Genomic DNA, 12,755 nt, shown 5'->3' on the forward strand with positions numbered 1-12,755 from the left:
TTTACTGATTTCATTTTTTTCAATTTCGTAAAGAGGCATTCAATTTCGCTTAAAGAGAATTCAAATAAGTACGACTAAAGAAATACGAATAAACTGTACTAGGCAACTGTTTCGTATCTTCACTTTAATTCAGGCAAACCTTGTTTTCTTTATTTATGCTTCCAGTAGACTTTACAAGGGGCCAATGAGGTTTTTTCTTCTTCTTTGTTTTCTTCTTCATTTTTTTTTGTGGGGGGGGATCTATATTGGTTAACTGACCAAGACCTAATTTTGTATTGTGTTTGAATTGGGTGTTTCTTTATGTTTTTCCTGGTTTTTTATTGTTTATGTTGTTTCTTCCTCAACCATCAATCTGTTGGCGTGCCAGACATCTTGGCATATATGTTTGGGTATGGTTGTACCACTGCATGCACTTCACTTGGGTGATGACATCAACGCTCTGGATGGCTGCTTGTTGAAGGAGATCGCACCTCCACTGCTGCATGTTCATTCCTGCTTGCTGGGCAGCCTGTCTGTCTCCGACACGTTGTTGCCACTCAGGTAACCCAAGGATGCGTTTAACTGCAGCCTTGAATGCAGAGTGTGCCATCTCCGTGCTGTTCAGGAATGGGGAGTAGGGAGGGAGGCGCTTCAGCTGGATCATTGGGTTGGCACCTTCAGGGAGATGGGCTCGCACGTGAGGCCTCGCATTGTCGTATATGAGGTAAATGGGTTCGTCGTCTGGGAAAACTGCATCACACTCTTGAATTGTGTCCGCAAGAAACTCATCGAATCTCTCTCGCGTCACAGTTTCGAATGCGATTCGGTGGTGCACCAAGCCTACTTCACTAGAAACAGCGAAGGTGACATTGCAATTTCTCCCTCGTTGTCTGTCGACGACTCGTCTTGCAGCGATCCCTCGTGGAGCTCTACCCTGGGAGCGTCGAGTCCAGACGTTATAACCTGTCTCGTCAATGAAGACTAGATGCGCCAGAACACCATGCTGCAGGAACCACTCACCATACTGGACGCGTTGATCAAGAACTTCAGGGGAATTTCTTGCACCAGGGACGTTCTCCACTAGTTTCAGTGTAATCATCATCCCATCCAAGGCCCTGGCTATGGTGGCGGTAGAAACCAGGGGCTTCTCTGGCAGATGCTCACTCAAACTAGCCTTCATTTGTTGAAGTGTCAAGACGGGATTAGCGTCAAGGATGCCTTGCAGATGGTTTCGCATGTCATCATCCATCTTGCTGTGGGTTGCTCCTTCTCTTGCCAGCGTCTCTCGCCTTCCAGTCCTCAAATATGTTGCAACAATTGATCTGGCTGTGGACTTGTTGATGTTCAAATTGACCGCAAGCTGAAGGTAGTCTTGCTCGTTTCCCTCGAAGGCCTCAATCAACCTTTCTCGATCTACCTGGGCCACTTTAGCGTAGCGACCACGAGCTGCCATTTCTAGAAATATGCGTGTAAAACTGTAGCAAAAGCTCGTCTTCGAAGTACATCGGCAAAGTGACTCAAGTGCCAAAAAGTGAACCGTATTTATGCCTTCAACATTCTTAAGGAAACAAAAATTTAACAAAGCGTTTTTTAGATTGCACAAATTTCAGAAATGACTGCCCAAAAAGGAATTTGAATGACTAAACACACGCCTCAAAAAGCTCCTGCGAATTTGAATGCTGCTTTGTTGAATTGTTAAATTGCACGATTATTTTGTTAAATCGAATGACGCAACAGTACATTTGACTGGTCATAAAACGAAATCGAATGACCCTTTTCAGTAGCATTTGATTTCGCGCGAAATAGAATAGCGTAGTGGTTAAATTGGCTGCTCATTTGCCGAAATTGACCGAGAAAACCTATATTTCGCCCGGACGGATTACTAATTCGCCCGGGCGAATTAGTAGTCTGCCCGGCCGGGAGAATAAGTAATCTGCCCGGGCGAGTTAGTAGTCTGCCCGGGCGAATTAGTCATCCGCCCGGGCGGATACTATTCCGCCCGGGCGGAATAGTAATCCGCCCGGGCAAAATAGTAATCCGCCCGGGCAAAATAGTAATCCGCCCTGGCGAAAAAGTAATCCGCCCGGGAGAAGTAGTGGGCCTAAAAAATATTTTCGGTCATGTCCTAAATACGCTTCCGTAGTAATCTGCCCTGGCGAATTAGTAGTCTGTCCGGGCGAATTAGTAATCCGCCCGGGCGGACTAGTAATCCGCCCGGGCGGAATAGTAATCCGCCCTTGCGAAAGGGTAATCCGCCCGGGCGAAGTAGTGGGCCTAAAAAAATATTTTCGGTCATGTCCTAAATACGCTTCCGTACAATACGCTTCCGTACATACACTAAATAAAGGTCATGACGATATAAACTTCCCCAATGCAACCTTGCACAATACTAGAAGTTCGAGGGCACAGCTAGGTGGGCTGACGTTGCACTGTGAGGTGGTGAAATTAGCCTTGATGGAACTACTATAAAGACTACACAACCTTCATTTTGAAGAGCTGATGTACTGCACATTCACACACAACAAATGCACAGAGGTACAACGTCATTACGGCTTTCGATGTCAATTTTGTTTTCCATTTTGCGGAGGCTCGTCTCTCGTCCTCTGAATATGGAAAACTTGCCGCCAAATGTACTGCTGCAGATCTTCTCTTATTTAGAAGTGAAAGACAAATGCAGAGTTGCGGGGTAAGTGGTTTTGACATCGATTTCTTGTCAACATTGGGGGCATGGGCGTCGCCAGGATTTTTTTCAAATTAATTTTTCCAACCCCCCCCCCCCCATCCTTGTTGTACTTTCACTATAGCATGTTCAAAATTTATCATTTTTATGAAGGTGGGCGGGGGACAGTTACCCACGCCAACCCATGTTTTTTTCGATGGGGGGGGGGGGGGGCTTACCCCATCCTGGCGACGCTCGTGATTGGGGAGGGGGTGGGCTGGACACCTCCTGACCTTTTAAGGGCGCTGTAGAACAGATTTATGTATGTACATAATTATGCACATAACATATACATGTATACGAATGCATATTATTTGCAATAACACCCATATTGCCTGTTAGGCCAAAAAAAAATACTCGGTCTCTGGTCAGCGCGCGCGTCGATTTTAATCATGCGCGTCAACCTGTTTTTTTTTCTTCAAATTAATACGGAAGCTACAACAGCGCCCTCTATTGCCGCACCTCCTCACATGTTTGTACCAAGGAGCACCAAGGAATGGGGAAATTGCACTAAGGCAAATGATAAAGGGCACCGAGGCAAATTATGGAGGACACCAATGTATAATGAGGACACAAAAAAAACAAAATAGTACCCACCTTGTCTGTACAATTCAAGTTTGAAAAAAAAGCCCCCCAAAAAAACCCCGCGTCGCCGCATCAATTACGGAACTTCGGTCTGACCAGAGACCGACTATTTTTGTTTGGCCTTACAGCTGGTTTTTTTATTAACGTATTTTGCCCCCCACTTTTTACAATGTGGCCCACCCCAGAAGAGGCAAAAGTCTGTGGTGTTATTTTCCTCGTGATGTGACTCTTGCATCATCTGTACCAACTTAATGCGAAGAAGGAAATGAAACTAATCAAATCAGGGTTTTTTTCGCGCGAGGCCCCTCTTTTAAATGTCATGGCTTAAAAATTAAAACAAGTGGATTTGAACTTTTTGAGGTATCCATACGTTACCCTGAGAGTTTCAAAGATTGTATCCAAAAACATATGGGCCCCACAAGCCAACCGACTAATAAAGACAAAAAATCTTTAGATTATCCGTCCTTAGATGCCGGATACTGAGCTGCAACCACGCTTGTGGGCATCCATCGCGCGTTCTTAAATTTGAGCCGCCCTTTCATTCATGCATATTATTACCATTGGTAAAAGAGCATTAAGTGCCCGCGTAAATATTGTGCGTTTGGCTTGGTACCCTTCAGTAAATGGCCAACTGTGGTCACTGGAAACCGCTCAATGCTGATTTCTGTGGTTTTTTTAATCAACAAGTTCAGATTTCGCAACATTTTCTGTCCCAATTCTGTATGGTGGTTGTTGAAACGTATTCCCATTTTCACGAGGCAGCGTCATTGAAGAATTATCACAATCGTTCAGGTCTGATTACGTTGTTGTCCTATATTCTTTAACATAGAGTTTGCAAGTCTTGGCGAGAACTCGTCGGTGAGAAGAAATTGTGGAAGAACGTGGACTTTTTCGCTGCCCGAGTCGACCTCCCCACCCACTGGAGGGCGCTCCGTAGGTATTTCACGGACAGCCTGCACACGCTGCATCTGCGCGGCTTCGTGTACACTAGCAAGACATCCCGGTGCCTCAACGACGCCATCTTGAAGGATATTCGCCGAAGGTGCCCGAACCTCGTGGAGCTCCACATCGACGAGGCAGACCTGTCTCGCGTCTGCTCTGGTCATCTGCCGCCCACCTTGGAGGTTCTGGTGTTGAACAGGTGCATCACCACGCCGGGATGGTTCCAAGCCGGTGTTTCAAATTCTAGACTGGACCGGCTGCGTACCCTCAACTTCAAGAACTCAATAGAGATCTGGAACGAGGATTTTAAAAATATACGTTCCAACAGAACCCAGGTCGAACGTCCCAACACCTCATCCTGCCACGACGTTTCGCGACGAGGCTTCAGGTGTTTGGTTAAGCTTGTCAATCTAACGGATTTAGACGTAAGCGGTACAAACATCAAGGACGAGGATATCGACTTCATCAACAGCAAACTGAGGAAATTACAGATAGTTAAAATCCAGGAGTTTGACTTTTTGGCACCTTTGGCAAACCTGCAAGACCAAGATGCTATTGGAACCAGCGGAGGAAATCCGGCAATTTGGATAGCTGACTTTCTGTTTCTTGCCGTTGTTTTTTTGTTTGTTCTGTTCTCAGTGTTCCAACTGAAGTAAAAAGACAGTTGAAAGTACACTTTGTAATCCCTGACTCAGCTTTTGCTGAAAAGTCCACGTGTAGCCTTGCAAACGACATTTGCTACACAAGTGTTTTTATTTGAAGTATTCGGTCCCTTTCTGAACACACCCTGAGGCAGTAGTACTTTAGTGCTTTTGTATTTGGTGCTTATGGTGGTGGTGGTGGTGGTGGTGGTTCACTGTAATTACACAAATTACAATACTTAACTTTAGTATTAACAATTACAGAAAACCATACTAAACCATTAGATTAATTAGTCAAATATATATGCGATTGAGCTTGAGCCTTCACTTGACATAATGCGTACATTATCCCTTTACGTGGAAGTAAACACCCCCAAAACATATAAATCTTCACTTTGAAAAGCTGCAAATAATCTTAATAAATCACTCAAAATACGATAAATTAAGGCTTATCGATTGTGTTGGATCCAAAACTACAACATTTGGGACTTAAAAAACCTGATAATTTTACATTTATTTGGGGAGATAAATTTGGTACACGTTCATTGTTTACGAATCATCGGAATCATGAAGAGTTAAACTTTGACCTTACAAAATGCACCATATCACAAGAGGGCGCTATTACAAAAGTGCGGGAACGATCAACGAACAGTTTTACCGCAACAAACTTATTTCTAATCAAAGGTATGCGTAATCATAAATTAAAGTTTAGAAAACACTTTAAAAATAACAACGATTAAACCCAAGTTAAATTTCACAACTTGCCGCTACACCACGTTATGCTCTTTATAAATGTGTCACCTTTAACATCAATTTAGTGATAAACCTTGTTATCCTTCAGATTTCCAGAACTGGGCTATTAGCATCACTTATCAATCTAAATGTCAAAATTCCATAAACACGTTCATAAACACAGTGTGCAAGTACATCATCGTGGTAAGCTATTTTACATAAAAGGGAAAACAGTTCAGACTCAAGCTATCACTTAACTACGGAGCTCTACAGTCGTGCACGTGACTTTTAAAATTGGCCATAGTTTTATTCTGTAGCAATATGGATAAGATATGTTCATATGTACTTTACTTTCTGCTTCTTTTGGTGAAATTTTCACTGGATTATAGTTTTCATGCATGATGACTCATGTGCACAGGAGACAATTAAAGGGGTCGGGTGAAATCTGACTTGCGCCAACTGGTCAGGGCGGGATAAGAATGAGACAATTTGAAAGAACACAACCATTGTCTTGGTTCTGGAAATGGAATGCATAATCAGTTCAGGACTAAGACTCCGTGGAATTTAATTGCCTTTTTAATTTGATTTAAATGTTTTAAATAAACACGAAGTTTAAAAGCTAACAAAATCCTGTTTGTCTCTTTGTTAGACAAATGGTTGTGTTCTTTTCAATAGTCTCAAGAATAGCGAAAGTCGTTTTCGTCGCACGCAGATTGGCTACACGACTGCGATTGATTCCCGCCTGTCGGGAACATGTCGCAGGTTTAAATGTTTCTACTATTGCGACTGTTGATTTTCTTTTTGAGCACCGACTGATGCCGATCGTCTATATCTCATTGCAGTTACACTCAGGTTGCACAAAATTAGCGACTAGTTAGTTTCCAACGGTCGTAGCTTAGGCACAGCTTGATACTACAGTGAGTCGCCGACTGATCTGTGTCATCATAAGGTCGACAAAATGATGGTACATTAAGATGACACATCAATGGAAAACGACACCCTGAGATTAGGATGTCGACAACCTGACTGTTATGATGGGATGAGGACACCCTGAAAATAGAATTGCTTTCTTATCACTCCTCCTAACAATTAACATTCGAAAGTATCTTAGGATGCCAACATTTTTACGTGTAAGATGGTATCTCATTCCGCGTTAATTTATGAGAGGATCTCGACATCTTGAATGGCACCTACAAAACTCCGTACAACATCAGCCATGATGGGATTGAGTCCGGACCACCCTCTTGTACAGTTTCACCTTCTTCAATTCGTAAAACACATCTTGTGGAGACGCGGTTGGCACGAGTGACTGGTGATAAGTGCCGGTAGACTTCTGGTATCAAGACAGGGGATATCACATGTAACGGACAGAAAATGTTCTTTGATCTGCGAAGCAAGTTGATGTAATCACAGTGAGATAGTTCAATCGAACAGAGGCAGAGGCTATTCTTAATCATGTATGGCAGCCGATAAGATCCCATTGTACACGACATCAACCAATCGAAGGCAAATTGTAATATTTTTAATAATTTTTAATATAGCGACATTGCATCTACATGAATAGACTATCCAGCGACCTCATAAGCCATAAATGAGGTTAACTAGCGCAAAACAGATCCCGGTTGGAAGACCTTGGAAGGAGCTGCATACGTGTACACCCACGTTATGTGTAGCAAGTCCTATACCAGAATATTGACGAGACAGACATGTCTCGTGTCGACTCGGGTAATTTGCCGCCCACCTTGGAGGTCTTGGTGTTGTGTATAGGTGCATCACCACGCCGGGGATGGTTCCACGCCGGAGTTACAAAGGGAAAAACTTCCTGTGAGCAATTGGGGAGGGGGGGGGGGGGCTGACGACGACGACACGTGACTTTTTACGTCACCACCCTTTGCAACCGGTGTCATATAAAAATCGGACTCGTATCAAAATCGGACTCTTTTCTCGTTCCGAAAAGACAAAAATGGAATACAAACAATTAGATTAGAAATACATTTTGTGAAAACAAATACAATTTTCGAAACACAGAAAATTCTCAATAACGCGGATTTATCATTCATTATCATAATCAGTTGGCAATCATCTCAATTATACATGTTTTCCCGGCTAACTTTTCGTTTATCATTCGACTTCACTGTTTCTAAAATTCAAATTCGCCCATCAAAATCGATAGTTCACTTCCAATGTTCAATTTCGTCCTTTATCAGACAATTTCAAATTCAGTTCAAGCAAATTCAAACAATGAGCAAACGTTTTCGTCCTGGAGTATTCGATTTCGTCTCGTCTATGTCAAACCTTATTATTCGGAAATCAAATTCGTCTAATTGATTTATATAAAACGAATTCAATCTCTGAATGCTGCCATTCGGCAACAGCCTAGACACATTTGATCTGCAATGCCGAATATCCCCGATCCGTTGACTAAAAAAATCCTGGCGACGCCCATGGTATCCAGTATACTGTAGCGGGTCATTAGCAAAAGTTTGCTCAATCTATCACCTTACAAGCGATCCGTTGTGCTGATGTCACTGAATGTTTAGGTAGGCCTACTTCATTATCATCATCTGTTTGTTCAAAGGGATCAGGGTCCACCCTCTCGTACACGTATCACAAGGGGTTGATCGCGGGTCACAAGATAGAAATCTGCAGTTTCATTCCTAGTCACAACACTAATGTAAATTCTCCATGCCTGCACAATAACGGACGGTCTGTGGCGGGAATAGTAGTCTACTGCACTTTCTTCCAGACGACTCAATATGGCGGGCTACAGCGAACTTTTGAGTTTCATGGACAGCCCCGTGTTTCGGTTGTATGCGACTTATGCGGCCGTCGTCACCTTAAAGATGATGTTTCTGTCTGCTTGGACTGCGAAGTTCAGATTATCTCAAAAGGTTAGTTTGGAAAGTGTACCGAGTTAAACTTCTGCTGAGTACTAACATGACAGTGAGGCTACTTATTTCAACTGTGCTGTCACGGTCATGGTCAGAGTATCCAAGGACTTGTCCTCCCGTTCCCCACCGATTGACGCCCATGCAGTTAATGTAAGCCGATGTGATCAAAGTCAGGGTGACCGTAAGGTTATGGCAAAATTTTGCTAAATGCACTTCAAAAATTTGTCAGATTTATCAATAACCTGCCAAATTTTCCAGAATTCCTCGAAATACACTATAAACACTTAAAATCACATGCAGATTTGTAGTAGTACCTTAATTAGGGCTCACACTACATTATAAACAATTCATAGTCACATACAGATGTCATCATGAAATTGCAAAATTTTTGACAAAAACGCGGTTGCTTCACGACGAAGTCCGATCCAAGTGAACCTCAGCACCTAGACCAGGCAACCTGTCCCATTATGTAAGGGTTTGTTCGAAAAAAATGAAGCTTTTTGAAGATTGCTATGATTTTCTGTCAAATAACCATTTTTGCAGAATTCTGTCAGAAATCTGCCCAAAAAAATCCATTCTGTCAAATTTTCTGTCAAACTCGTTTTTTTTTACACAAAAATCTGTCAAAGTTAGCCCAAAATCGGTTAAACGGCCATCGGTGCATGTGGCCATCAGTGCATGTGATCAGTGTTCATGTATAAGCCGATGTGATCAAAATTGAAATTTCTGTAAACCATTCACCGCTCTATATTACAAAAAAATATTAATCATCAACATTGTTTGTTGTCTATATCTGATTGCATGCAAGTATGAACATAATTGATCATATATTGTTCAAGAGTTACTAGTTAAACAAGTTGGTCATGTTTTCCGCTTGCAATGTGACAACTTATGACGTCACGCGTCAGACTAATATGCACCACTGGGTCAGGGTCGAATTGTTACAGATTATAATCCCATAAACCGTTTAGGAGAAAACCCACGGGGCATTATTGTCCGGAAACAAAAAGAAACAAGATGTTAGCGTTGGTTGAGTTACAAACGCAGGGTGTTTGGGCTGACATTCTAATTGAAAATGAAATTCAACCTTTCTAGTAGTACTCACAATCACTTTAACCCCAAAAAATATAACCGAAAATATTTCACTCAGAAATTTAACCAAGTCAGTTTGAACCAGAATTTCAAAGCAATTAGAGTCAAAGCCAAGAAGTAAAAGCATTGCAGGGAGGGGGAATACAGAATAAAATAATGAAAAATATTTCCTTTCATAATATCTGATGACCTATGAAATTTATGCAAACGTTATTACTTATTGAATCATTTTTTTTCTAGGTATTCATAAACCCAGAGGACGCACCAGCAGGGAAGAAGGAATTGGTCCGAAGACATGACGATGTCGAACGAGTTCGGAGGTATTATTAGCATAATTTTTTATTGGGTTGATATAAATGTCGACAACTTTTTCAAAATGTCCAAACTTTTGGATGGGGGAAGCAATAAATTGCATCAAGGAATTCACGTTGGGTTTGAATTTATTTCAAATGAGGGTGCAGTGAATACCTTTTAAATGGTGTTTTTGTTCAGAAATTGCCCCAAATAAGTCGAATGGAAATTTTGCCTACAGACCAACGGAAAATGTTTTTTTTTAGTTCCAAATAAGTAAATTAGGGCCTATACTGAGTCTGCACTTTACTCAGTGTTTTGTTTTTCTAGGCCTTTACTGCATTTATACATCATTTATTCCAGAGTTGCATGCAGATACCATGTAGGCCTATAAAACTGACATTAAACACCTGAACTACTTTCATGGGCGTCGCGGGGAGGGGGCGCCAAGGGGGAGAGCTCCCCCCCCCCAGTTGAAAAGTAAAAAAAAAAGAGGTCCGAAGTCATATTACTATCAATTTTATACACATTTAATGGGCACCTGCAGGGTGGGAAAATGGCCCCGTTTACCCTCGAAAATGATAAATTGAGAACATGCTAGAAAAAGTACACGGATTTCGGGGTGTGCTTTCTTCCGTCTAAACAAATCCCGGCGACGCCCATGACTACTTCATATTCTAAAATAATGACTTCTCATGAACTGGGCGTGGCACCGAGGTCCACACCATAGAATAAAAGACCTAACATCTTCACGTACTCATACGCATTCTTCTACCCACACAGATGCCACCGTAACGACTTGGAGAACATCGTTCCGTTTCTGGTCCTGGGTCTGCTGTACGTTCTGACCGGACCCAGCGTGTACGCAGCCGCCTGGCACTTCCGAGCGTTCGTGGCGTCTCGTTTCGCCTACATGGTGTGCTACCTGTTGCCCCTGCCTCAACCGACTCGCTTCCTCGCCTGCTTGGTAGGGTACGGCGTCAACGTGTCGTTGGCGGCGCAGGTGATCATGAACGGCCAACTGTGGGTTTTGGGGGGATTCAGCTTTGGCTTGGGGATTAAAATCATGTCAAGAGGGGGACAGGTTAGATGTCGAAGGGGGAACGGGGCTAATAGGCACGTACAATTTCCTATATTTGAAGGCTATGATGAACTCCCTTTTTGCGTCATCTGACGACTTTGAATTCAGCCAACAATCTGCAGAGAACTCATGTTGTAACCGATGAACGTTGTAAAGCTGCTGTAATCGTGCTTTGTCCTGTAACAAATAAATTTGCCTGTTTGCATCTGCAGAGCTTTATAAAGTTTTAAAAAGTAGTTTTAAATGACGCGCTGCCGCTCACAGTTTTGAGCGAAATGCTATAAAATATTCATATCTTGTGACGTATCTGCTCAAACATATACATTTTGGAATCACGCGTTCTGTAATGCATGCATAGTCTGACCCGATCCTAGCTATGCGATGATCGCGGCTGCATAGGCCTGTTGGCCGTGGAAAAGTAGTTTTGTTTATAGACTAAGCTGAAAAAAGTTGCCCAATGCTGCATTGTAGTTTAATTGATCTCTTTAAGGTGGTCATAGTGTTTAGATGAACTGACGCATGAATTCACTCTTTCAAATCAAGATGTTGCTAATACTCTGCTATAAATAATCATCTTGCGTACAAAGAAATCGATGCCGAAAACCTAGGGCTAAAATTACAAGTTCCGGAACTAAAACACTGATGTTAAGAATTGTGCAGCGTGTCCCAGTAAACATTGTGCATAAAGAAGTCGCTGATTTGCTCAAAAGGTGGTCAAACTAGCTTATCAAGTTTTATCTTATTTTAAAGCCTATGGTCCGTGTGGTGAAAATTGGTGAAAATATCAAGAAAATCCATCAATGCAAACCAGAGATATCGTTGATTTTGTAAGGCTATATTATTTTCCTCCTGCACAATTAGAATCCTGTATAAGATGGAATTTTTGCGCCGGGGTGATATAAATCAAATTAGGTTTGTGAAGGGCAAAACGTCGGTGAAGGGCAAAACCTAATTTAATTTAGAATCCTGTAGTAAAGCTTAGGCCAATACATTTCAGCTGTCAAAGAAGATTGTTTTCTGTGCTCACCCAAATGCAACATAAAGGCCATGCAATATTTCAAGCACTGCGTAACACATGCCAATAACCCAATAATTAGAAAAATAACACTTAATGTGGAAATTACATTGTGCAGGTCAAAAAATACATAGCCTTACTAAATCAAAGATATCTCTGCTTTGCATCGTTGGATTTTCTCGGGTTTTTTTCACAATATAAACAAGACCATAGGCTTGAAAATGCTATAAAATGTGATTAGCTAGTCTGACCAACTTTGAGAAAATCAGCGATTTCTTCATGCACAATGTTTATTGGGACACGCTGTACTGAGACGCCAGTATACAGTAGACCTATAGATAACATTTTATACTTTGTTATTGAACTTAAAGGTTTAGGCAGAATGTGCGCATTGTGCGGTGACACATCACGGAAAATCTCTATGATAGCAGTGTGGTCCATTCCATGTAATGTTACATATAAATATACGGATCCACTGGCCTCTGACAAAAAGGAATAATTCTAAATTTACAACTGGATTAAGGATCAAGGAGTGCTTTTATTCTAATTTTTGCTGCAGCTGATTTCTCTTGACTTTAAATAATGTTTTTTATTATACAATTAAATTAAAGATAATTTAATTGCTGTTTTTAAAGAACGAATATAAAAAATGATTATTGTCTTGCTTTCTGTTTACATAGTTTTAACTCGCCTTTAACAGTTTGACACACTTTTCTTGCTTTATATTAAAGGAGTTTGTTGATAACCAATGTTGAATAAATATAACCTGTCCCTTGAAATCTAATAA

At 41.7% G+C, this 12,755-nt stretch overlaps 2 protein-coding genes across 2 annotated transcripts; both read left to right on the forward strand.

Moving 5' to 3' along the window:
* The first annotated feature begins 2,388 nt into the window (after positions 1-2,388).
* LOC119737174 (F-box/LRR-repeat protein 20-like) lies at positions 2,389-5,890 on the forward strand. Its single transcript, XM_038211346.1, has 2 exons — positions 2,389-2,665; positions 4,113-5,890. The coding sequence occupies exons 1-2, from the start codon at positions 2,505-2,507 to the stop codon at positions 4,879-4,881; spliced, it is 930 nt and encodes a 309-aa protein (XP_038067274.1). The 5' UTR covers positions 2,389-2,504; the 3' UTR covers positions 4,882-5,890.
* Positions 5,891-8,267: 2,377 nt separating this feature from the next.
* LOC119738522 (microsomal glutathione S-transferase 1-like) lies at positions 8,268-12,747 on the forward strand. Its single transcript, XM_038213425.1, has 3 exons — positions 8,268-8,489; positions 9,822-9,901; positions 10,656-12,747. The coding sequence occupies exons 1-3, from the start codon at positions 8,355-8,357 to the stop codon at positions 11,044-11,046; spliced, it is 606 nt and encodes a 201-aa protein (XP_038069353.1). The 5' UTR covers positions 8,268-8,354; the 3' UTR covers positions 11,047-12,747.
* Positions 12,748-12,755: the final 8 nt, after the last annotated feature.

The sequence above is a fragment of the Patiria miniata genome, unplaced genomic scaffold (genome assembly GCF_015706575.1).
Source record: "Patiria miniata isolate m_02_andy unplaced genomic scaffold, ASM1570657v1 HiC_scaffold_3, whole genome shotgun sequence".
Classification (NCBI taxonomy): Eukaryota; Metazoa; Echinodermata; class Asteroidea; order Valvatida; family Asterinidae; genus Patiria; species Patiria miniata.